Genomic DNA, 27,282 nt, shown 5'->3' on the forward strand with positions numbered 1-27,282 from the left:
AATAAACTTGTCTTCACACTTTGTTACGCTATACGTTTTTATTCGCATTTCTTTGTTGATAAAAAAGAATGAAACATCATTTCCGCTTATTTCCAAACTTCGTAGACCATTATTGTAAAATATTCGATAATAATAAAAAAATATAAAAGTGTATACTATAATCTTAGTAGGTCTTAAGATGCTCGTAATTAATCAAAATTAATGTATAATAAAACAATAATTGCGAGTTTTAAATGGAACAAAGTAGGGAAATGCGACTCTTCGAGAAATTTATAACGACCTAGTAGCAGCATCAAGAAGAGGGTCACTCTCTCGTCTCGTGCTTTCATTCGCGGAAGAAGAAATCGCACCGATCCCGATTACTTCTTTAATTAATTTAACAAGCTATTCTTTGCAAATTTATTGTAAGAAATGCTATTGTATTACACATAATCATCTTAGAAGCTATTCTATGTGAAATTTCGTTCTATGCAAATATTGTTATCTCCTCATAATACCATTATAATATTTAACAAAATACTGAATTATATTCTCGACCATCTTTATCAATTTTAAAATAAAGAGAAAGATACAGTATTATTCAATCATGATTTTGAAGGTTCGAAATTATTAACCTAATTCTAATTTCCTAATCCATAATTCTATTTGTCAATTAAAAAATATTTAATTCTTCCCTTCAATAACAAAGCGAGCACTGTCGACGAGCTTCTGTATTTTTTTGCTTAATTAGAGCATTTTTTAATCATAGGTTGGCAATGGCGAATCCATGCATTGGTTATCTGCCGAAGTGGCGAGGCCTGATTGGTCGGCGAACCTTTCGTTTTAATGGCGTGGCAGCCACGAACCAGTAGTGGGGGAAACCGGCTTCAGAACGTTCAACTGTATTGTCTAGAGTCTGGTTTTTCGCAAGAGTCCTAACCTGTCGGTTGTGCTTCATCTGGATCGCGGCATTTCAGCTGGAGGATAGCTCCATCGACGAGTACGTTGTGTTCGCGGCCGTGTAATCGCGTCGCGACGCTTCTTCTTCGCGGTTGAGGCTATTAATCGCAAGATAACAGTTTGAGGACGCGGCGATGACGGAGAGCTGAGAGTACAGTTCTCTACTCGTGTATGAGGTAGGCGCAGCTTTCCATGTGTAATCTAACCAGTGTATATGGTGTTATTTCATCGCATAATAATTTGATTGATAATTTGAGATCGGTGCTGTGAAATGGATTAATCATTGAGTGCGATCGTGCCTTGTGAAGTGTTCATCTGTGAAATTAAGCGCGAATGGATGATACAGAGCTATAATGATAATGCACGCACAATCGTGAATTAAACGTCGGATGATTATGATTGGGTCGTTTCAGATCTTAGCAATTTTACGTATATCTTAAATTTCAAAGATTCTAGCAGTTTTACGTATATTCTATTATTTCAAGGACTCCAGCAGTTTTATGTATATTTTATTATTTCAAGGACACTGACAGTTCTACGTATATTTTAATATTTCAAGGAAAAGGACGCGTTAACACGTTTTATGTTGCATCAATTTCATATAATGGGTCTTAAATAACTGATGCTCTATGTTTATTGTATTTGGTAAACAAATTGTCTTATTATAGTTACAAAATTAAAAACATTGCTACTGTAGTAAGTTTACAGTAATAGTGCTGACAACAAAATAGATAATCGGGATTTGCTATTCTCATTTGACAATAGAAAAAGAACAAAATAATGATACAAACGTAGTTTAGAAAGCATCCGAATCAGAAATGACCTAATTATTCCGAGTTTAAAGTTTGTGAAAAAGAGAAAATATTGTAAATACTCAACACAAATTGTGGGAATCATTTTACGTAAATGTAAATTTGCATTAAGAAAACTTTGTAAAAAAAGAAATATTTACTATATATGTAATAATTTACCTTTTAAATATACATAAATTTATTTGTGTACCCTGATAAGTGTATTTTTTCAACGTGGTGGATATGATTAATGTACATAAAGAGAACTACTGATAAAATAGTGTGAAATTAATCGTTCGTATTATTTGATGCGAGCAAATATTTATTCATCTTTTATCTCTTTTTTCTCTGTATAATGATCAATCGTACCATGAACTTTTGCATAGTGCTATAATCTATAATCAAGTCTTGTAATAATCTCCCGTATAAATTACATTACATAACTGATAATTCAAAATTTGTGGTGGGTGAAGTTGACATGTTTTTATTTGGTGCTGTCATGGTGAAGATTCAACGAGGATAAATACTATCGTTTAATGTGTGGCAATCTGCAGCTGGTGAATAAGGTTAACGATGCATTTACATGTGAGGTTATAAATATATGTATGTATATGTCGTATACATGTGAAACACTTAAATTTTGAGGTGCGACCTCGAAAATTAGGCGGTATATGTACTTTTTGTAAGTACATAATTCTAAGCTCTTTACTAAAAGCTACATGAAACCGAAAATGCAGTTAAAAGAAAACTTTCGGTCGCAGTAAAGTTCTTCGTTACGCTTTTCGAATTTTTATAGCTTACGGCTTATTCTCTATTATTTTAATGAGTAAAAATATATGTAATATTTTAAGAAAAATTTTAGTATAAAATTGATATAAGAAATTAAAAATAATATTAAAAATAATTTTTCCATATTTTTAATTTTTAATTTTAACTTATTCTTTAGTTTTTATTCTTAAAAATCTTATTCTTTCTTAAGTATTCAATTACGTATTCTTAAATAATTTTCACAGACTTAAGAAATTTTTTAATAATAGAAATTCATCCAATGGATGGAAAATGACCCGTATGGTACAGAGTTAAGTCGGTATAGCACTATTCTCTATAAATTTTCTTCCGCGTTAGAAAGCGTATAAAAATTGTGAAAGCCGCTCTTTATATAGAACTAGATAAAATATTAGCTTCGCCTTGAATGTTTAAACGTTTGAATGTAACTCTAAGTTTGAAAGTTTGAATTTAGAGTTTGGTTGTTGAATTTCTCCTATCAGAGATACAATTAACCGTTTTCTAGTTCTATTTTTAGTATTCCTTTAATTCATTGTTTGTAAACAAGTATAATTTATCATACATATAGTAAACTAAAAATTAGTCGACTCTTTTTAAAGAAATTTCACATGACTTATATTCAAACTGTTTTCATTTCAAATTAAACTGGTCATTGCGATACAGTTTTTAATTGCTCGTTGAATTTCCAACGCGGCAAATAGAATCTTCGAAAAGCCGCATTTATATTCTCACACCAGGTCGCGCCATTAACTAGAAACCGGTTTCTCAGCGGTCTTCTGAGAATTCTATTAAATCGACCATAAACCTTACAATTTTTTTTTTATTTTTTCTGAATGCAATTAAAATTACAGCTAAATCGCGAATGGAAACTACGTCACCGAGTAAATAAACAGTCGCCTTAAAAACGTATCAAATCATTGAATTATAATTATTCAAAATTATTTACATCCTATCGCATCAATCGCTGAAGGATCTCTCCGATAATTAAATGAAATTTGAGTACGCTAACCTTAATGCCGTTAAAATAATTCCAGACACATGGACGTGCGTTACACATATGTTGACGCGTGAAAGCAGGATCTATCGCGCGTGCTCGAAAGTGTCAGTGAACTCGGAATTCAGCCGCTAGGTAGCCTGCACTCCACCCTTCGTGCATTTTTCCCACTACATCTATATATACATGCACAATTGCACACGCATACGAGGTATCGCCTCTTTGGACGGTATCGCAAATATCCTCGATAATTCACGCGGCCGGCAAGGACGAGCAAACCGTGGATGAGCCATGCGAGACGGATGTAATTTCCGTTCTCGCAGAGCCGGTCGAAGTGCAACGATAAAAGCAGACTATCGTAATTACCGGTGTCCAATTTCAGACGTTTGCCTCTGCTCACGTTACGTTACATCGTACGTACGCCGATCAAAAGTTGCCGTGGCGGACCCTCCCCGTTTGTTTTGTGTAGGTTATGGTGGTTGAGGATGTAACCATCGATAAACCATCGATAAACCACTTTCGAATTTTAAGTTACACGTAACAGATGAATAATTTATTCGAAAAGCTATACGATTATATCAGTTTTGGTTTAATTTTATTAGTCGATTTATTGCATTCAAAATATATAGTTGGGAAATTGATATATGATCATATGACAATTAATATTTGGAGAATAATTGAACAACGATGAATGGTCTGACGATTTTTATGCATTTTTGAGGAAATTTAAAGATCAAAATGTTCATAATAAGCAGAAATATATAGAATATCATAGTACTTTTTGCTTTGGTATTGTATTCATAAAAATATAAATTTACATAAATACTTATAGTCTATTCATAAAAGAAATTAGATAAATATTGTTAGGAATTAATGTATAAGAATTCTTTATACTTGTATAATATATGTTCTTAAGACTTCTTTCATTTTTTATAATTGAATAATCGATATAGTCGTTCTTATAGCTGTGCATCTACCATGACATATACCATGACAGAATACTATGGACATATACTATACACAACAATATTAATGCACAATGTTTCAAGAATTTATATGATTTCTTTCGCAATAAATTGTACATTAATTGATGCGACAACTTCAATTTTCTGGCGAAAGCTGAAGGTTGCCATGATCATAAATATGTACATGCCTATGATATTCTGTATATATTCAAATTCATTAGGCATTGTACGATTGATTACTACTAGATGGCATTAGTTCTGCTTAGTGGATAGCTCTGTATCAATAATTATCTTGTTTTGGCATGCAATATTTCAATAAAGAGACCATTACTCATTTCAGGGAATTTAGAATATATCTACTTCATCATTTTGTTTGCATTAGTATTCTAAATGTTTTTGCAATCAATTTCTCGAATGCAGCTTCCCATACGAATAATTGGGGACTGACCCGAAGCAGAAGAACATGAAATTTAATCCATTTTCCCGTCAAACTCGCTTCTAAGCCCGCGTGCACATTAACTTCTACGGTTTTATCATCCGATTCATATTTAAATCCTAAGATTATTCTTCTTTGACTTAATTTCAAACAATATTCCTTCTAACTGACACATGAGGAAGTTCTTTTCTTAAAAAAGAACTAAATATATCCATTTTAGTATCGTGCAAGTTTTTATAACCTAACTTTAAATTCGTATTGTCGGAGAACAAACCGGTGCTCGCTATTTCGTTAATTGAATCAATTTTTTAGTGAAACAAAGCGCAGCTTCGTGATAAACGATTTTATTTCATTTGACAGAACTAAATAACTTGACGCATTTTATTATTTCGCGCCGGGACGGTATTAAATTATCTATGTTTTTTGTTTTCGTATAAAAGCAGCATTTTTTGCCTCGTCGAAATTTATGAAAGCCGGACTGAATGTATGCGCTGCATTAAAAGACACACGTGGAAATCTCATTCTTTGAATCATTAAACGAGATTAAATGTGATTTTATACCGCCGAATAATAATCAATCAATTTAACGCCTTATTATTATGTAGATATATTGGAAGACAGAAATACGCGATTTATTTAATAATTGAAATGGCTATATTATATTTTTAAGCTTAAGTTTTTACTATATTCTCATTGGATTACTTAATACACTGTATTAATCGTAATTGTATTTACCTTATAAGATTAGTGTAAAATGTAAACATAATATTATTAGACACATAATAAATAATAGAATATAACATATAAAATTGTATTACCTATTTTATAGAAAAATACCAAACAATTTTTTTGCGTAAATCGATCTTAATCTGTATCTGTTTGTCCTTGTAATCCACCCGCGGTGTACTCATTTAACCACAAGTAATGCGGTGTATTTAGTTTCCAAGAATAAAATAGCTAAGACTTACTTAGGGATGCGAGACGTATCGAGGAATATTTTTCAAACTGGTTAAACTCAAGATGAAATTGTATTTTTATCGAATCTCTTCTCATTGTTATTGAGAAACAACAGAAATCGCGATTCATGGAAACACGGTCACTTTGTAATAGTTAATATAGAAAAATAAGAATTTGTCATAGTTATTAGGGAAATTTTATTTAAATGATAAGAATTTATCATAGTTACTACATGAAGAACTTTGCTAAATGAAAGAATAGATACTAGGAGAATTTTTATTAAAGAAATAAGTTTTGTATTTATCAATGTTAGGTTAAGTTTCAACGAGGTTAGTTCAGTCGTTGCACTGTTTCTCTTTCCAATGAATGAAAACATAAATAAAGGTTTTAATAGCTAATCTTAATACGGCATTCTAATTCACGGTATAAAATAGCAGTAGAACGAGCAAACGTGCAATTACGATTTTCCACGAACCGGTAGTTGTGTATCTTGCAGCTTTATAAGGGGATGAGAGATATAATTAAGAGGGATTAAAAGGAGGGGAAGATAAACGGTCTATGTGTATTCTCCAGCTCTATGGCGTCCCGCTTTATATAGTTTCTTCGAGATATAGGAAATGAAAGCGTGTCACGCGACCATCCACCCTTCCTTTTGCAAACATGTATGCGCTTAACGTTTAGATTAATACCTACCTGTCAACATGTGTTTACTGGAAATTACGTTATCGCTTTTCGATCGATAAGGTAGATCACGATAATCTATTCTGATTTGTAATTACACAATTCGTAATGAATATTATTCAACAATTGCTGTACTTCTATTATTTGTTATTAATATACGTAAAAATGATAAGTTAAAATGGTAAGTCCATTACAAAACGAATTTTCCTCCTTTTTTTACTGTTAGTGCCGAATCAGATACTGTCGCCAGATACTTCATTTTCACAAAACACTCCAAATACTAAATCTCGTGTTTCATAATATTATTCTTTCTCTAATCTTTCATAATATTTGGATTATAGTAATCATGAGTTTCAATATTTAATATTCTTAAGTTATTGAGTCACATAGTACTGTACGAAAATGGCGCCAAAAATAAAATGAAAGAACAATTAAAAAACCTGTCTTCCAATATATTAAACATATATTATATAATTTCTCATATTGTAATTATCTAATAAAATTATTTAACAAAAATCCTATAAAGTTACTTTTAAATCTTTCTGTAAAGGTAAATTTAAAGTAATTATCGAGGAAAAGTCTCGAGCAGAAAATATACATGGTAGCTCTAATTAGGACGAGACGTTGTTCACTGTCTTGTTCAGTTACAAATTTTACTATCTTATTTCTCGCTCGTTAAAAGTGTCGGTCAATTGCATCTATCATGCACGATCTCAGATTTGAACGTTCGTAGAAATCTCTCGATTTTTTAGTACGTCTTCCAAGATGAGCCATTATGCAAGAGGATATCGCCGGATAAAAGTTATTACAGTCGCAATCATCGACTTTCACTTGCATTGAACGTCGCACTGGGGCCAACGCTGGCGTAAATTATTCTCTCACGCTTGAGCTTCTCTCACCCCTTGACCTTATTTCTCGTTTTCACTTGTGCGGGATAAAAGAAGTTTCGAGTTGATCAAATTGATGTCATATGCGCTATAGAAATTAAGATTCATTTGTCAGCAGTTTATTTAATAATAAACAGAATATTGAAGTAGTGGAATAATTAAAAAGTAGCAAAGTAGGAAATAAAAATAGTGAGAATGTAGCTTGTAACTCAGATTGTATTAAATAGATCTTGTATTTATGATAATAACGCTGTTTGTTTTATTTTTTTTAGAAGGATGATTACAAGATAATTTTTTTTTCAATTTTTTTTCATTTGTTTGGACGTTTAAAATAATAAATAAATAATAAACAATAACACAAAAATTTAATTAATGCATTATACTTCAAATGGAAGAAAATTGGTATTATTTTGAAAAACATTAAAAAAATAGAAATTTGACCATATTTTGATCAACTGTATGTATGCATACCCCAAGAATATACAACTCACTTTCGAGAGACAATCCACTGTCTTTTAACTTGTGCTATGATTACTATGATTTCTATATAATAATCTTGTGATATGTATTTTGTTTACAGAGATGAGTGGTTCTAGACTTGGCAGGGGCCGAGTTGGCCGCCTGGCCGTGTACGGGGGTTGCGGGGTGGTGGGTCTTCTTTTAGTGTTCTTCTACCGCGCCGCCACCTCAGAGATGGCCAGGCTTCGGGAACTTCACATTCAATGTGCTCATCAACAGGAGGCTCTGGCTGCTCAGCTTCAAGGTATGGATTACTAGATATGCACCATAAGGAATCTGATTCAATTTGAGAAAATTGCATTTATTCCCAGATAAATTTGTAAGCAGCTGCATTGAAAAATTATTTCTGTTCATTTCTAGTGATATTCGAGTACAAAGTGAGGCTGGAAAGATCCTTGGCTGAGGAAAAGAGTTCAAATGCAGCAGTGAAACAAGAACTCCAGCAGCGTGCATCTAGAGAAAAGTCCCTAAGAGACAAGGATAGCATAGAGGCAATGCAGAGATTCAACTCTTTGCAACAAACTTACAAGTTGCTGCAGACAGAGCACCAGGATTTGCAAGAAGAATGTAAGAAGCGTGATCAACAAGCTCTAGAAGACACTAGTAAATTGGAGACAACGCTCAGAGAACTTCGTAGTCGTATCAGGCAAGCAAGAGAGGACAAAGAGAAAGCCTTGGAACATTTAAAGAATAAGTTTCTGGAACTGGACACTCAGAAGAATGAACTGGAACAAAAGTACAATGATATGTTAAAGAGCAATGGGGATACTGATAGCACTATTGAACATCTCAGGAAGGAAGTGTTTCAGTTGAAGCATGAACTGGAAGAAGCCAAGGTATGATTCCTTTTTTATACTAATAGTCTTATTTAATTGAAGATTTTTCAAATTTCTAATCTATCCATTTCAAAATATGGATCGTGATTCTTAATTTGTATTTGAAGACTTTTCACATTGATAGATTATTTATTTAAGTGAATTGGTCTGTAACTTTTTGTTTTTTATTTCCAATAGAAAACTTCGCGCAAAACTACTTCTCCAGAGCCAAACGTAGCCAATCCGCACCCTTCACAAGCGAAATCCGCAGAAGCAGAAAATGCAGGACAGCTTGTTGATCGGGCACAGCAGCAACAGGTAAGTCCACCGACAAATGACGATAAAAATCCACAGCCCCTGTATGCACCATTCGCTCAGCAAACGATTGAGGATCCTCTGCAATCGAATGAACAACGGGTGAACGAGATAAACAACGTTAGATTCGCTCAGAAGAATGGCAACATCGTCCCAGTGGGTCCAAACGAGTTAAAGGAAGCAGAAGTTTTACCATTGCCCTACGATTTGCAAGAGAAACGTCAGAGAAAAGAGGGCGATCAATTTGTGAATGATCAAATTCAGATTGAGATCAATAAAGAGCTGAGACAAGTTATCCCACCGCCCAACCAGATTAATGACAAGTTCAATGACAAACGCTCTTCTACTAATTTACCAGGTATAGCTCAGACAATTAACATGAATCTTGATGTGAAGAAGCATACCACAGTCTCAGTGGTAAAGAAAAAAGAACATTCTGCTGTCATTGATGAAAAAAATTCTCCAATCCAACAGACTTCTGAGAAGATAGAGAAGAAGTTGGAAAAAGCTCAAAACAATGTAGATGGAATTATAAATCAAATTTTGAGAATGATCTGACGAATAAGATTGATCAAAACTTGTAATGCCTTGTCAGATATATTTTTGTTACAAATACTATGGATAATTGTATTTAGTATTCGTTATGGCTGCTCTTGGAGAAACATGTTTATCTATTTTTTGTATAAAGATTTTATGATTGACTTTAGATTGATTTAAGATTTTATGATATTGCAGCTAATTTCTTGACAATTAAATGTAGCTCCTGACTTTAGTTCAGGCTCTGGTTGTGATTCTCTTTGCTATAAAAGTGCTTGAAACGTTTTAGATATATTATTAATCAAATTATTTGTGAGTATAGTTGGAGAGATCAAAGTTGATATATGATTAGTGATACTCTGACTGTGCTCACCTTAGTTACTATTTAACACATTCGCTACCAGAACTTAATTTAGATGTAATTTTAATATCATGCTTGGTGTTTGGTAAAAAAAGGGAAAACAAAACTCAAACGGTTCTTGTCTATAATAAAAGTATATTGTATTATTAAATATATTGTACAGAAATACAGAAAGATGTTGTAGAGAATGTGTTAATATTTCTTGCAAGAACAAATTATTGCCATTCAAAATACAAAATGAATTGGAAGAGAATAGCTAAACTATAGAAGTAGTCATGATAAGCTAGAAGGCTGAATCTCTTAGCTTATGGAAATTCAATGAAGTGCCTTTAAATAGTTGATTGTTGGGGAACTGAATTCTTCTTAGCATAATCTATCTGGTAATGTTTACACATGCACGTAATTTGCATGGTTTGTACTTGGTGCTGTAGATAGACAATTTCTTTAGTTGACTTAAAGGACTTGAGATCAGTCCACAGAACTATTCTTTCCTGTATCATCAGCAAATCAAGTGTAGATTGAACAGTATAATGATGGTTTGAGAGGAAACATGATAGAAAATATGAAAAATCTGTTGCATGATGGGATAATCTATTAATTAATATTATCTCGAAGTTTATTTAGTAGTTTTATCTATCTTCTTTTACTATTAATTTATACTATCAGTATCAGTATTAACTGGTATTAAATACTTATTATAACTATATCGTAATAGAATATTATAATTATAAAAAAAACCAATATCGCTTCTAAGCTATCATAAATATTTGAGAAATAAAGTTCTCTGTGTACTATTTAGGGCAAACTGTGATTTTTCAGAAAAGTAATTTTTTTTCTCGAATCTTGGACAAATATAAATAACTTGGAAAAATACAAATAACCAAATAAGCAGTTTAAAATATCCACTAACTCAATCTTACTTACTGCTTCAATGTAGATTTTTTAATATAAATTTTTCAAGTGCAATATCACAAGAACAATGTTTGAATTATGCAGAAGACAAAATGTTTTAGCAATTGTGTAAATGTTGAGTACCCTTTTTTTTTAATTTGTAGTGTTATATTTAGCAATCTTTACATGTAAATTAGAACACATTAGGCTGTCAACAGATTATACATTCAGCTCCAATTGCGTTCAATTATAATTGATATTTTATAATTCAATTATAAAAGTTCCTTTTGCTCAAGGTATAATTTTTTTTATCGGTTGACAGCCTAATGCAAAGGAAAGACGAACGATTCTTTCCAATAGTTAAAAAAGAAACCAGTCGTGTATATGTAGCTTGCAAGCTGTATTGAATGTGCCTGTATGTCCGTGTTAATCAATGCATTAATAAATTGTTATTATTTTGATCTGCTTGCATTTTTTTATGGCACCCTCGCAGAAACCTAACTAAACTGATCTGCTTCCTTGTTATTACTAGTTTGCTGCAAATTTAAAAAGAAAGATAGAGAAAGATCTAATTAAATATTAGAAATAAGAATCTTTGGTGAGATGGTTTAAATTTCTTTTTTAATAGATCCCTTTATTTCTTTCTTTAAATAAAACAGTAGTCTCATTAGAAGGTGAAAGCATTTAATATTTTCTTCTCAAAATTAGTTCTCTTGTTCATGTGAAGGATATTTTTAATTAATTTTTTTGAAAGTTTTATTAATTGATTTTCTCATTCTTTGCGATAATATTTCTGATTTCACCAAATAATATCTCGGTTTTATAATTGGATGATAAATATTTTGAATTAATTGATTTTTTACGCTTGAGCTTCTTTTTTGGTTATGTTTTTAATATTGCTTCATTGGAACTTGCTATATGATATTTTGCTGTTGCCTTCAATTTCTTTTTAGTGTAATTAAAACTGTCTTTTCAATAAAATTCAAGTTACAAAACAAAGTTGACATATCAATTCGTTTAATTTAAAAATGGAGAAGAAGCATCTAATTTTCAAAATTAAAGAAAAATGTTTAGTGACATTTTCTCTTTTTGTCAGATGATTTTTCTTTAAAAAAGAGCATGCTTTATGTAATATTTGTTTGTTCACATGCTTTCGTAGCTTTGAAGAAAAAGAAACAACTATTCCTTTTTGCCAATAGAAACTGAAGCAGGTAAGTTAATTTTTACAAAATCTATCTGAAAATGTTTCTTCATCCACATCTGTAGCCTACTATTTTTCAAAACACTCGCTTGCTTATCTGTATTTTAAGGGCATAGAATTATTGCAACTAGAATCCTTCTTTTTCTACAAAAAAGAAATATAAATTTATAAAGCGAAGAATGAATATTTTGTAAATAATTAATTTGTTTCCTTATTAGAGTGCATGTGTATGTGAGAGAACAGAATACTTAGTCCTAGTAAAAATAAATTGCACTTTGCATTATGATAGTAACGAAGAAATGAAAGTTAGATTTAGTTCTCAGTATGTAAGTAAATAAATAAATTATTGAAATTTACGTTCCACGAATAGCAATACTCCAAGTATAAAATACGAGTAAATATTCTAAAAATAAAATAAAAATAATGTTTCGAAATGCTTTAAAATTTAATATAATAAATGAAGCAAGCAGAGAAGATTGCAAAATTATTTTTCCAGAGCACAGTGGCCACGAGTTCGATGAAGTCGATCCCAGCCGTGAAGCTGGAGACTTCAACGCCAGCAACTAGCGGCAATCCAGTGTCCACATCCGTGGATAAGGCGCTTCCGGTTCCGAAACCGGTCCCAAAGTCCAAGCTTCCCGTTGGCGTGCCACCCATTCCGATTATGATCGACCAAAAATTGGAAAATCGCGAGGAGAAACAAGACGAAGTAGCCAGGAAGAAGGAAGAGCCCAAACAGAAGATTAATGTCAACAGTAAAGAGCAAGAGGGTGAAAATGGAAATCTAGATCCTCCATTTCCAGCTGTTCCAGCTAGAAGAGCCGACGACCAAGTTCCAGATAGAAGAGGAAATGGTTGGTTCAATGTTGGGCCTGGCATACAGGAGATTGGAGATGAATTGAATCACATTCGTCTTGCTGGGTATGTTTCATTGAAGGATAATTTCATATTTCTTGTATTCAGCCAATTTTATACCAAATTCAGTTCTCAATTTTGTACGGATATTTTAGAAATCTTAGACAATTACAAAAATTTAGTTGGTTTTAACAGTCTACATTGACATTAATTCATACAATATTATAGGTTTTTTGTTTGTAATCCAATAATAAGATTTATTTTTTAATGGAACTTCAGCCTTGATGCTGGTGCTGAACGAATAGCTGATATTGGAGATGATCAGTACGAAGGAGTTGAATATGATAAAGAACCCCAGCAGAAGGACAGTGATTTAAGATTAGTTGAAGGTGAAGATGAAGGTGAAGGTAACTAAATCAATAAGATATATTCATTATGTGACTCAATTTTATATATCGTTCAATCTTTTGTTCATTATTTTAGATGAGGATGATCAAATAGACTATCCTCACAATTTAAAGCAAGAGAAAAGGGAGTGAAGGATCTTTTTTTTAGTAAAGATGCCGTAAAGTGGACTGGTTTGGCAGATTTTAACAAACAGTTCTTATTCAAGAGTCTTATTTAAGAGAAAATCAATTATTGTCTACTAATTAGCATCTACTATCAGTCTACTCTTCATCTTGCCATTACTTAACGAACTGACTTAGCTGCTAACCATCATTTATCATAAAGAAGAGAGAAAGAAGATGGAGCAAGGATTCTCAACGATAGATGCACCATTTTACTTTTTTATCTACACGTTTTTTTGGGGGAAACCTCTTATGGGGATCTAGCCAAAAAGATTTAGATAGTTTATACTCTATACAGATGCTATTTAACAGCCACTGCCCAACCAACATGAGTAGATTGTATTTTTATTCAGAAGCTCGTTGTTTGGTTTGAGCAGTGTGTGAATAGAAAAAAAACAGACTGTATTTTTCTAGAGCTAATTCTAAGGTAAAAAAGACGCGAGTTATATAAAGTTTCCATGGAAAGAAAAGCCTCTTTCAGAGATTCACTCTTTCATTGGCAGATGGAACAGGGGAAGAAATACCTTGTTCATTTAATTATACAGTGTTTGTGTATTTGACAAATAGTAAAATTTTGTGATAAATGTCACAGTAGTATTAGGATGATTACTGTATTAATTTATAAGTATTTGTTAAGGCATTTCTCTAGGAAAATTCCTTGTCTATTAAATCTAATCTATTTAACAGACTCTATAAAGTTAGAGTCTTCTAATATAGTGAATTCATTTATTTTGCAATTAATCTGTGTTAACAAAAACTTAATTCAGAACAAAATGTTCTGTCCTGTATCATGTGTTTAAGTATGTAGGATGTAGGTAACTAATTAACAACTTAGAGTGTTAAATGTTTTTACATACTTATGGGATTCTAAGAGAATACTTCCTACTTGATCCTTTCTAAAGTAGTATATCAATCACTCGATTATCAGATTTTCGTGGAACATGAGCAATTGGTAAGAAGCTTAAAAGATGAAATATTCTGCCAGTGAAAGAGTTCATGATTTCTTTCAACAATCCGCCAAGGTGGAGTTGTGACTTAAATGCACTTATTACTTAAGCCGTCTCGTTGGACATTTTTTAAATAGAATTCAGCAATTCAATCAGCCGACTGTTCTTATTGAAACCGTGCAATACGATCGGTACAAGGGTACACGTGATTTATTTATTGCCTATCAGTCGTCGTTCTGGCGCTAACAATCAAGACTTAACAGAGTGAAAGGAACTACTTTAAGGAATTTATTAAAGATATAGATTAATATTTGTTATGACCGTAGATATCTACTTATACACTGACACAGAGAAAAGTGATCCATATGTACATAAGAGTTTTTTCATAATAAAAGATTGAAACAATTTTTGTATTTTCCTTTTAATACTTGATGCTTCATGACCTAATATTTGAATAATGTGAAAGCAATTCTTTTACATTTTCAATGTCTTTAAAACATATAAAGTTTTTTCTTTAAAAGATAATACATATTATTGTGTTGAGCTCTTTGGGTTACATAAAAATAAATTTACATTTAGAATGTATGGTATTTATGATAATACAGAAGTGTCTGTAGAAAATAAAATATTGCAGAATAATCTGTACTGTCCCAATGACCTTTAACTGATACTTGCATCTGCAAGACAAAGAAGAAAAATCTTCTTTTTTAACAGTCTCTATTTATCAATGATTTATAGATCATTATTAATTTACTCTTTGTTCATATGCTATATCAAATATATGGAAAATAAATTAACTATCATCTACAAGAATATTCAATCAGTATTCCTTTTAAATCTCATAACTTACTATTCTTATATCTTTGATTTTAAACAGAATAGCTTCTTTTTTCTTCCTGGATATGTAGATTATAAATCAAATACCAAGGTTAACATAACACTTGCAGTTCTAGAAAAACTACAGTTTCTATGTTCTATGCAAGTAGAGTTTCTAAGATGATAATATTATTTGTTTGTTTCAATGTTTCCATGAACTCACTGTGAAAGTTCCATGATGAATCAGACTTTGACTAAATGCTACTTAATTAAACATATTGGTCGATCAGTTAACAAGTTCCTTATACAAGCGTTATCCATGTTTTCACAACAAATGGCCAAAACCATTCCAGATGTTTCAGGTTACCATTTTATCATATCTTCTTTTCTTAGGTGTCCAAATAACATAGATTAACTGTTCTTATCATTCATTTTCAATTTGTAGCTTCGTTCTAAATTTCAATTGTATTTTCAATTAATGCAAATTTATGTTATCAGTCGTATTTTGTATATCGAGCATCAGATATTATGCAGAACAGTCGATTTTAATAAACCGTGTGGAACATGCTCGTGATTTTATTTGCCAATGAGTCAGATGCACATGTATACACTATATTCGTCTTACGCAAGCCTGGAATACGATATACAGAACGATCGCGGTTCCCAGAACCGATTTGCATTGCGTCTAATCGCCTTTAAACATCCAGTCATGAATCTATGACTGCGTTCGAGTTTCTTGTCACTGTTTCCTGCAATATGTAGATTAATTTTTTTTTAGTATCTTACAGAAAAACAGTTAAGTATTTTTGTATTCTTTTTTCTTTTATGGAAGAGTTGCTGCAATTATTACTTTTACATGTAAGAATCATAGCTACAGAAATTTTTAAAGAATTATAAATGGATGAAGATCTATTAAACTACAAACATTATTAAATAAGAGTTTATATAATCTGTCTATACAATACACAACTGTGTCAAGAAAGAAGGATATATAGATGATCTATTGTTAGTAGTGAAGACTATACGTAATGCCAGTTGTTCCGCTGAACTCATCTAAATTATGAGACACTAATGAAATTTAAATTTTCTGTACATACATAGCTCTGATAATCAAAAAATTATTGCTTCAAATTATCGAAGAATACATTTATATAGTTCTATTATGTTATACTCTATTTGTATTTTATAATTACATGTGTATCTATATTACGTGTGTTTTAACCCCGAATTAATAATATAGAGAAATCGTTTTGTTAAAAAAAATGTTTCTTCTTCTCAAATTCCCTTAAATCATTTGCTCTCGTTCGCACGATAACGCAAATGTCATAAAACTATCATAAAACGAATCGATTCGTAATTATCAAACGTCTCAAGGTTTGTTTCGAAGCCGTCAAACGCCCGTAATTCGACTTCCTTCGCATTAATCGAATACGACCTACATGAGAAGCGTCATGATGCATGATCTCATCTCGAAAACGTATCGCACAATCATCTTCAATTACTTCGTCAGGAGTCGACTCGCGTATTCGACAATTCACGTGCGAATAACCTTCGAGAACCAGCGAGTGACACGACAGAAGTTGTTTTCCTTGTTTCTTCTTTTCGCCTTCTGAATTTTTCACGTCTGAATTATCCTTCACGAATCTTTGCAAGGATACTTCGTCAATTTATGGAGGTTAGACATTCCTTGGAAGAGGATAGTCTTTCTTCTTTTTGTGAAAAGGGAAATACGGATTGTTATAACATCCCATAAGAGACCAGATCAAGATGAGAACGATCATTGAAAATATTTAATTAAATAATAAATAACGACACTTCATCTTCGCTATGAATGATCATCGTTATTTCCTAAATTACTTCTTTTTGTTTTTTCTCTTGTCTTCCTTTTGAGTTATGTTTCCTATTATTTGTAATATCCTGTGTTACCAGGAAAGAATTATTTTCAAAATAATAGTTTTTAACTAACTAGTAGACGACTAGCACACACGAGTTGTTTACTAGAAGATAGAAACGCAAGTATTGGGAGTAAACGAGATCTACGTTAACACGATAACCCGAGTGAAAGGTTGCGACACCGCTACATCTGAGATTCAGTAAATTAACTGGCTGTTACTCATTTCAGCAGATAGTTCGTGCTTGGTAAAATAACACATTAGATAAACAACGAAGAAGGGAAATTATAACTCACTTCTTATAATCTGTTTACTTATTTGAGAATATCCATGTCCCATTAAAAATATCTCATCGTGATTTTCCATCGTATAAATTGTTCCAATTTGTTTTCATTTTGCTCCTCGTTTTTAACTATTATATTTTTATTTGTTAGGTGGCAACCAGTTATAATCGGAAATAAATGAAAAATAAGAAGTTAGCAACATTGCTTCTTTTAATTTTATTTTTGAAATTAGCTTTAGTTCTATTTAGTATAGAAGAAACATTAAACGTTCCTTTTCTCTCAACATGTCAAATTTAATGTGTGAAGATTTCTTCAGTTTATATCCCTCTTTCCTTTTTTTCTTCCCCTTTTCGCTAAACGAATTTCTATACATCCTAAATTTCTACACATAATCCATAAAATAACGCTAAAAACAAGATTTGTTATCAAAATATTTTTAATATCAACATTCTTCCTGAATTAGTCAATGTTGCAACAAAATATTATTAATCATGTAAACTGTCAATTTATGTAACATCACTTCCCTCTTTTATCGCTTCTCTCTTCCTCTTTCTTTTTAAACGAGACTAGTGAATAAAAGCAACTCAAAACTCACAAACAAACTTAAAGAAAATTAAAGATGAACACTTAAAGGAAGTAAATTTGGCATCCAAAAATCTCCAAAATTCCAACTCCCTCTCTAAGTCAATCAAAATCAAGACAAAATTTGTTCACTTATATCTAGACCATCAATTCACAGCAAATAATATGTGTAAAATATTTTCATAATAAAAATCCTCTGTCTTACAGAAATATAGCAAAGAAAATATTTGATATCGAGAAATATATAAGAAATTCAAAAACCAATTTAAATTAAAATTTCTTTTATCTATTAATGTCCTACTCTACCAATTCCCAATCTATTAACCTCCAAATACATCAAATTACCGAATGAAAATCTTCTCCTCTTTAATCACGTTTTTCATTTCTGTCTCACTATTGTAGAAGTAAAAATAAAAAAGAATTTTCTTATTGCCAACGATTAAGAAACAAAGCTACCGAATAACAATCTATATACTGAGTGATCAAAAACACCCCATAAAAGTTCCCTAATTCCTCAAAATTAAAATAATGGAAAAAATCGCCTCTGATCTAACAACAAACCCGCGAGATCATGCCACCAATTCCTCGAATCCTCGAATCGATCCAATTATCTGGTGCGCATTCACTACCAAAGTTCCGAGAAACATTTTGGTCCCCTCCATGGCCTTGATTTCTCGACTGAACGAATATGTCAACACTCATGAAGAAACGATTTCTGAAAGATCGTTTCGCTGACGTAAGAGATCCAATATCCCCACCACATCAGTCAATAGAACTGTGCAAGGTATCAAAGTCCCTGACGAAGAAATCGCCACGACAGTCCGTTTCTTCCTTTCGAAAAGGTAAGACGTTTTTCGTTCAGCCTTTTAAGTTTCTATAGACAGTTTTTGTTTTATCTCTTCGTTGGAGAAAAGTACGTCCGACCTTGGAGTTTTTATTGGGGCCACCTTTAATTTTATACGGTGGCGATTTCTTCAGGTTTCGTCCTTAAAAGTGAAACTTTAGATTGTGCGATTGAAAATTATGTGACTTCTATTTGTATATTTTCGGTATTACTTGAGAATATATCGATTGCCAATGTGCAATATGTCTGAATTTTTTTCTTAATATTTTGGTAATATTTAGTGCCATTTTCTTTATATTTGTAACCTAAAGTTTTAAACTACTGTCAGATAGTTTTCAATCATCTTTTTGGAAGGATAATAGGCGTATTTGAATTTATGGTTGCCGACGCGTAGTATGGCATATAGGAACTGTCAATGGCTAAGAAAAGAAGAATCTATTAACAGAAATTATAATAGACATTTTTCTTTTCGTAATTTTACTGCTTTGCTTAAGTAGATTTTTCCTTTAAATTTGTATAAATGTTTGATATGCGTAGTTGCTGTTTTGTTTTTCAGTTTTCACGGAGAGCTGTAATTCAATATTTTTTAATAATTTCTTCTTCAACTTTTTATCTTCTTTATTGCAAACATAATGTTATCATTCATTTATATTAAACTGTTGTGGGATACTTATTAGATATATAAATATAGAAATATAATATTAAACTATAAATATAGAAATATAATGCAATATTTCTTGGGAGCAGATCTTATTTTCTACATGCTAATTTTACTGTATGTTAATTTCCGTAGAACCAGTCTGTGAAAATGAAAGTGCTAATTTTCGCCGCTATTGCGGTATTCTGCGCTCAACCGGCGCTCAGTGTTGACACACATGAGCACAACAAAGTTGTGTGCTATTGGAACAGCACGGCTTTCGACCGACAGGGTAAAATTTCTTTCGTTATTCTATCAAACAACCTATCAATTTGCTCGATTAATTAAAATTTGAAATTATAATCTGAGAAATACGAAGTTTGCCTATTAAGATGTTGAAATTTATTAGTAGTTTTCATGTTGAATATTTCAAACTAAAAATATCAACAATTACTATAGTCCAATTAAACGTTCTATGATGCTAGAGCAATCATCATTGTTTTATTTAATATAACTGATATATTTTTAATGATGATTAATATCATAACTGTTAATCGTTTATTGATTTTAGTAATCAATCAATTAGTAATTATAGATTAGAAATTAATGACTATTAATCATTATCAGATTAGATAATATAATAGAAAGATTATCAATTATTATTCATTCACCTAATGCTTATTAAATGAATAACGATTTATATATTATATTAATTATTTTGATCATTGTCAATTAATTAAAAATAATCCTACTCTTACATAGCATCAATAGTTGTGTTTTTGATACTTATTGTAATTTATTGTGATATATTTCAGGGCCAGGAAAGTTCCAGTTGGATGATGTTCGATCAGCTCTATCCCTGTGCACACATTTGATCTATGGGTTTGCAGGAATTAATGCAGAGACATTAGAAGTTGTTCCTTTGAATCCAACTTTGGACACTGGAGTTGGATATTCTTACTACAAACTCGCCACACAATTGAAGAAAGGCTTCCCAGATCTGAAGGTCTACCTTAGCATTGGTGGTAATGCTGATCCTGAGGATGACACTCACAAGTATCTTGTTGTTGTAAGTATTATTTTGTTTTTGTTTTTATTTTGTTATTATTTTTTTCTTATTATTTTGATTGATTCACTTCAAGGAGCTGTACCATCCTTTATTGTAATTTTTTCCTATAAATACCTTAGATCTAGACTATGTTGACAAACAATGTAAGTTTCTTTATAGTATTAAATACAATTTCATTTGGAAATTGAAAATTAAATAATATTGAAATTATTATTAAACATTACATATTTTTCTTTTCTGCTATGAGATGCTACAAAGTTCTAAATACTCCAGATTTGACTTTCATTACAATTCAAACTGAATCTAAGTTAAAAACACAACTTAACATCCTCAATTGCTATAGACTGAGACGGCAGAATCAAGGTCCAAGTTCATTAACTCAATCAACCGTCTTCTCAATGATTATGACTTTGATGGAATTGACCTGGCTTGGCAATTCCCACCTGTGAAAGTCAAGAAAGAACGTGGTACATTTGGATCAATCTGGCATGGCTTGAAGAAGACCTTTGGTTATGGTAAATTCAAAGATGACAAGGAGCAGGAGCATCGTGATGGCTTTACCATCTTGGTCCGTGACCTGAAAGCTCAACTCAGACCAAGAATGAAGGCCCTAACTATTGCTGTAATTCCTCATGTTAACAGTAGTAGTAAGTTCAGACTCCATTTTCACTTCTTTACTCTGTTACTTCTTTGACTTCTTAAAATCTCTCATAACATGTTATGAATGGATTGTTATGAACGAATTTTCTTAATCAAAGGTGGCGATATAGCGAGTTTGCAATCAGGTGAGATTAAAGATTTGGATGGTAGGTATATTGGATATGATATTAGTATCCAGATGTGACGAGGAAATAGGGACGAAAAATTAATAGAAATCACGTAGTCTGTTTGCTTCGAAATTAAGAACGTGCTGCCGCGACCAATCTTGCCTTATCTGTGGCTGTGCGTGTAACTGGCCAGCGTCACGTTCTCTAAATATTGAACCTAGGGAATCTGGTAACTTGTGGGATCTGTAACGTGTTTCCATACGCCTCTGTGTTGGTAAAATTGATTGCAAATAACATACACTGTAGGCCATAATTATTAGACACCTACTCGTTACATTTATCAGAAAATTTCAACTGATTTTAATTCTTATGTAGAGAATCAAATTGCTGCAGTTATCAAACACGTGTTTGAATAAGTTCGAAGTTTTAATATTTTGAACTTTTGTGTATAAATTTCCACGCAAAAATGAGCACTAAATTTGGATATCTCAAAATAAAGAAATATTTTTTAGTTCTGTAATACTTTTGTGATTTTTCTTCAAAGTTCTTGTGGATTCTATCTTATTATATTTAATATCTTGCAGTTTATTATGACGCGAGATTGCTGGCACCCAACATCGATGCCGTGCACCTGTTCACTTTCGACCAAAAAACGCCAGAACGTAATCCACAAGAAGGGGATTATCCAGCACCCATTTACGAGAGTTATGGACGTGTCCCCCAAGACAACGTTGATGCCACAACCAGGTGAGGAACTTCTGTAAGCTATGCTTATCCTCTGCCGTCAACTATTAAAAATCCCAAATCGTCAGAAATTTATTGTGCCATTAATTTAATCAAAAATCAATTTCCCTTCAATTCAAGGGGACTCCCTGGTTTTCAAGCGTTCCAATCCCCAAAATGCTCCAGAATCTCCATTTACGTAGCACAATTTTAAAATATCCGTAAAGTATTGATTCTGTTTCAAGGTACTGGCTCGAAAACGGTACTCCAGGCTCGAAAATAGTCGTGGGAATCCCAACATACGCCAGGACATGGAAGCTCACGTCTGACAGTCAAATATCAGGGGTACCACCCATAGTCGCCGAGGGTCCGGGAGCCGAAGGACCACACACAAACACGCCAGGACTTCTCTCGTACGCTGAGGTGTGCTCCAGGCTGACAGAATCCGCTGTGGGTCGTTTGAGACGTGTTGGTGATCCATCCAAGAAATATGGCGGCTATGCCTTCCAATCTTACAATGAGAACACTGGAAATGACGGAATCTGGGTCGGTTATGAGGATCCTGACACAGCTGGCAATAAGGCTGCCTACGCCAAGGCGAAAGGTTTGGGTGGTGTTCTTATCTACGATTTGTCCTTGGACGACTTCCGTGGTGTCTGCACCGGAGACAAGTACCCTATCGTCAGAGGCGCCAAATACAAGCTGTAAGAAGTTATTAAAGACTATTCGATGGACATTGAAAGAGTCGAAGGTGGCCAATTTTGGCACAGCTGAAGTATAAGTTGTGTTAGATCTGTTTTTTGATTAAGGCCGTGCCTAAAAAATGTATTTCTCAATCTTTTTGAAATTTCGATTCTAAATGACCAATGATTTTCACGCATTTGCTTCGTGTTTTTTATATTCTTCGCGTAGCTCTAGTTTTTCGTGATATGTTAAGTATTTGAAAAAAGTGCTGTATCAGAAGTGTTGTATCGAGAATAAAGATGAAATAGTTCGGCGATTAGTTCTTCCTTTCGTCAAATTCTTAGTTGTCACATTAACACTATGACTATTGACTAATTTCAAGCTAATCTTTATTAGTGATCAGCTACTTTCGCTAGAAATGAACCAAATATAGTTTATATTTATAGAAAAGTTCAGTAACTTCAAACTTCTTAGCTTCACACAGTAGGTTGCAAGGAATTTCCATAAATCTGTAGGAGGACTGATTTATATTAACATTCACATGGCGCCATTCTAGCCATAGTTACTAATTACCATAGTGCTAGAAACCAACACAACATCTTGATCGGTCGACAAGGTAGAGATTTATGAAACGTGCATGTATATATAGATATAATATATATATATATATATTTCGTGCAGTCTATGAATTCGGATAAACACATTTGCTCGGGTGTGTACGAAAGGTTTCATTGTAAATGGACTAGACTCGATAAATATATCAAATGTTAGGAGTTATGGCACACGAGACACAGCTAATTCGTAGCCACTCTCATACGTAGAAACGAAACGTTCCTGAAATCTCTTGTACATTCGTAGTTTTGCATCCTCCATATTAGCTCGACGTTATTGTCGAACAGAAATTATATTCGTGCTTCGTTCGAACCCACAGCGCTTCACCAAAAACATTCGTGCAGAAACGGTTGGTACAGCGAACGCGGTGTCGTAGACATCTTTGTTCCATTTGGTTCCTGCGATCCAGTTTGTCGTTCCGCTAAATCGAGATAATTTCATTAATACCAAGGTTGAGAGGGAACAATTTACTTCATAATAATTTTTGTGATTTCTTTAACAACACACAAGGTAAAATATATATTTTTGTTAATATAAAATGTGTAATTATCATTTTTGTGAAATCATATCTTTCTTTTTGGGGTTATGGAAAATCGCTTTAAAGGAACGACAAATCAGAAGCAGTTGTTGCAACAACACGAACACATCCTGCAGCATAATCGTAATACTTAGAAAATACTGGGCGTGGTAGTTGGAATAGCTTACACTCTATGGTACAGTTAATAATTCGATATACAGTTTAACAGGGTTAGGGCACTCGTTACATTATGGCATATAATATAATGAAATATAATATACGTAGCGTTACAACGTACAATAACACAACGGTTATCCCTGATACTTAATCCTAATCTACTCTGACTTCGGTCCTCGTGAAGTGTTAATTCGAGCCCGTACGTAAGATTAGAAAATCCTTTTTCAAAATTGGAATTTGAAATCAATATGGAACTAAATTAATACGAAAACAACATAATTGATATAGGTAAAATGGACAAGAACGAAGTTAGTACGTAAAGATCTGGGTAGTGCAATGGGTAGTGTATTAGGCTACAATCCCTTGAGCTCTCAGATCGAATCCTAGAAATTTCTAGATTCAGTATCTCGCAGATTTTCCCTGGATTTCGATCATCTGAAAATTTCGGGGAGGAAAATTGTCATTTGAAATGAAATGAAAAAAAATAGAAAATTCCTAACTTCATGAAAATCTAAGATATATCTGGGAAAAAGATAGAAAAAACTGAAAATTTCTGGAACTCATGAATTTTTCAGATCAAATAAAATTTGTAGCTATCAATAATTCACTTTAAAGTGATTTTCGTTGTCTTCTCAACGAGCTCGACGTGATCGAGGACAGTCGAGAAGGATTCTCTAAGCAGGAACAGGGCACACTCGACGAGATTACGTTGCTGAAAGCATATCTGTGACTAGATTCAGCTCACCATGAGGTCGGACAGTGAAAAAATAAGTACGCGGAACTCTCTGACATAACTTTCTTCTATGCGTGAATACTGTGTGAAACGTTTGTTATCCAAAATGCTCTTTGGTGCTTCGATATTCTTTGAAAAAATTATTTCTTGCAAATGCAACTTTTGTGTTTGTGTCATTAAGAAACTAAGAAGCAGCAACAAGGAGACTCGTCACATTCTATTCCTTACGTTTTATTATACCGGGGATGATGTATCTGTTGATTTCTTTTTTCAACTGATCGACGATAACCTCACAAATTTTTTCTTCTTTTTACCAGAAATTACTTTTCATTTATTTGTTAAATAACCTTTTCAATGTTCCATTTATGAACAGTGGAATGAAAATCTTTAACGTTCATATATTTCTTAGACTCAACGATATTGTTCTACAGATAACGATATTGTCTCTGAAGATACATTATTAGTCAACGAAATGGCGCCATGTTGTCTCTTGAAAATTTCCAAATTTGTTCAGCATTCTACTTTGAAACCTTTAACTATCATCTGTATCACTTTACTTAAATTTTGTTTAATGTCAGGTAAAATTAAATTTTTCAATTTAAATTCTGTTCAAATTCTGCTTTTATTATTTATTCACATTTAAATGGCGCGTTACGTATCTTCTGAAACAACCTGTAATAATAAATGCATATCCATTAAATGCAGATCACGCAATTGGTCAACTCTTTGGATAAAATATCGCATTATTAAATACAGTGACGAATGTCGATAACATTTCCCTGCATAATAATCTCTCTCAAACGTTCCATAAATTTAATCAGTTAGTATTCTACTGTTTTTACAATTTCAACAAAATAATTATCAACGATTTTTGTCGATTGATATCGTTGCTATAGAAAGAAAAGGGGGGGGGGAAGAGGTGTGAATTATTTTTTAGAATTTCACGCAAGTATAGAATAAATAAAATCCAGAATTTTTATCAGTTTGAATGTTTCTTGGGGACGGAATTAGTCGTAAAGTACAAGCGTGTAGATGTTAGAATTTTCGATTGCGATTTTTAATTCGGCTCAATGGTGTAGTGAGATTGTTCCATAAATCATAAAATATAAAAATTAACAAAAATTCATTCATCTATAAAATATTTGTCTAAACTGGATTCTTTTTAAATGGCATAAACAATTTACATTAAGCAAAGAAAATTTTCTTTGCTTATAGATTTGATAAAAAAAGTATTTTCTTCTCACGTATTCTGTTAATGACCATGATAAAGAATTTGACAAAGAATTTTTATTATGATGCAGAAGATGAAATTTGGGAATTTCTGCGACCAGCTATTGAAAAAGGATCCCTATTGGTTCTATTAGTTTCACACTCTGCTTGAGTTACTTGATTTCCAATGATATTCGATTTTTCTTGAATTTTTTCAAATATTAATTAATCAAGCGTTTCTGTTACGATTCCACTTATCAACAATATATTTCTTCACCAGCTAATTTCTTACTTAAATATATTTCTCGATTATCATAACTATTGCACGATATGCAAAGCTTTCTAAAAATATCCATCACGTTAGAAATATTTAACCGAACAGAAATCTCACCAAGACAAAAAAGACAACGAACAATTTAAACACGTTAGTGAAAAATTAGTAAAAAAAAAAAGAACAAAACAATAACAACGATAATGAATGAAAACGACACGTGATATAAATGCATAAATAAATGATTACAATCATCTTCGTAGGGAGAAGACCGATCATAGTTCTCGAATATCTTTTTTTTTTTTCTTTTTTCGTTATGCTTATGCGAACTGTCTACATTAAAAACGATATAAATACCGATCTCCCCGATTTTCGGTGATTTTATCAAACTCAACAAGCGATTAATAGTACTAAGACACGAGTCACACTGAACGAAGAACTTTCTTATTATTAGCGAAATACATATCACGTGACTGGTCACGTATCTGCGTGGCCATCATCTTGGAAATCGAATCGAGCTTCGATATTAAACCCGTGCTCGGGAGGAGAGCCTACCTTTTTCAAATAAATTTCAATTGTTTATTCATTATACGACGATTGTTTATTCATCGAAAACCAACTATACGCCCCGAATGTTTTAAAATTACCAATTAATTTTGTCCTACCTAGCGGAGCCTTCCTATATAAGAAAAAGAAAACAAAAAAAGAAAAAAGGAACGGTCCAGATCGTGTTGCAGGACCTTTTCTTCTCATAACTGTGGGGCTCCATCTTCTAGAAACCTCCTCCAACAAGCACCAATCTCTTCAACTTCATTCCAATAATCCCTTAACGCGTGTCTCTACATGACAGAACACCGTGTGACATTGTACCTAGTATCTTGGTCCACATTGTTCACGCTGAGTACGCGCAGCAGCCTCTCCGTGTCTTTGCACGCATGTCTACTGGTCTGCTGCTGCTTCATCAGCATCATCGGCGTCTTCTTCTTCGGCCTCTTCTTGGTCTGCGGCAAAGTCAGCCC

At 32.7% G+C, this 27,282-nt stretch overlaps 3 protein-coding genes across 5 annotated transcripts in view; 2 read left to right on the forward strand and 1 right to left on the reverse strand.

The window, feature by feature from the left end:
* The first annotated feature begins 861 nt into the window (after positions 1-861).
* On the forward strand, positions 862-14,853 carry LOC100745416 (Golgi integral membrane protein 4). Its single transcript, XM_003489320.4, has 7 exons — positions 862-1,115; positions 8,017-8,199; positions 8,316-8,791; positions 8,969-9,088; positions 12,572-12,996; positions 13,210-13,337; positions 13,414-14,853. The coding sequence occupies exons 2-7, from the start codon at positions 8,019-8,021 to the stop codon at positions 13,467-13,469; spliced, it is 1,386 nt and encodes a 461-aa protein (XP_003489368.1). The 5' UTR covers positions 862-1,115; positions 8,017-8,018; the 3' UTR covers positions 13,470-14,853.
* A 1,881-nt stretch (positions 14,854-16,734) lies between these two features.
* Positions 16,735-23,100, forward strand: LOC100745738 (chitinase-like protein Idgf4). Of its 3 annotated transcripts, none has more exons than XM_033320599.1 (6): positions 16,735-16,739; positions 19,658-19,793; positions 20,317-20,570; positions 20,914-21,217; positions 21,922-22,084; positions 22,288-23,100. In XM_033320599.1, exons 2-6 carry the CDS (start codon positions 19,673-19,675, stop codon positions 22,766-22,768), a joined length of 1,323 nt encoding a protein of 440 aa, XP_033176490.1. In that variant the 5' UTR covers positions 16,735-16,739; positions 19,658-19,672; the 3' UTR covers positions 22,769-23,100. The 3 variants fall into 3 exon arrangements, with proteins under 3 accessions (XP_033176490.1, XP_003489372.1, XP_012240714.1); XM_003489324.4 differs by lacking the exon at positions 16,735-16,739 and adding an exon at positions 18,726-18,862; XM_012385291.3 differs by lacking the exon at positions 16,735-16,739 and adding an exon at positions 18,726-18,862 and having other exon boundaries at positions 22,306-23,100.
* A 3,424-nt stretch (positions 23,101-26,524) lies between these two features.
* Positions 26,525-27,282, reverse strand: part of LOC105680730 — a 1,753-nt gene continuing 995 nt past the window's right edge. The window contains exon 2 of the mRNA XM_012385292.3: positions 26,525-27,282. Coding sequence (XP_012240715.1) covers positions 27,103-27,282 — 180 coding nt within the window. The 3' untranslated portion in view covers positions 26,525-27,102.

This window comes from Bombus impatiens, unplaced genomic scaffold (assembly GCF_000188095.3).
Source record: "Bombus impatiens unplaced genomic scaffold, BIMP_2.2 scf_0320, whole genome shotgun sequence".
Taxonomy (NCBI): Eukaryota; Metazoa; Arthropoda; class Insecta; order Hymenoptera; family Apidae; genus Bombus; species Bombus impatiens.

Coding starts and splice junctions, on each gene's coding strand:
- LOC100745416 (XM_003489320.4), top strand. CDS start 8,019: ATGAGTGGTTCTAGACTTGGCAGGGGCCGAGTTGGCCGCCTGGCCGTG. Junction 8,792..8,968: donor ATGAACTGGAAGAAGCCAAG/GTATGATTCCTT, acceptor TATTTCCAATAG/AAAACTTCGCGCAAAACTAC. Junction 9,089..12,571: donor ATCGGGCACAGCAGCAACAG/GTAAGTCCACCG, acceptor TTATTTTTCCAG/AGCACAGTGGCCACGAGTTC.
- LOC100745738 (XM_033320599.1), top strand. CDS start 19,673: ATGAAAGTGCTAATTTTCGCCGCTATTGCGGTATTCTGCGCTCAACCG. Junction 19,794..20,316: donor CACGGCTTTCGACCGACAGG/GTAAAATTTCTT, acceptor GATATATTTCAG/GGCCAGGAAAGTTCCAGTTG. Junction 21,218..21,921: donor TCCTCATGTTAACAGTAGTA/GTAAGTTCAGAC, acceptor AATATCTTGCAG/TTTATTATGACGCGAGATTG.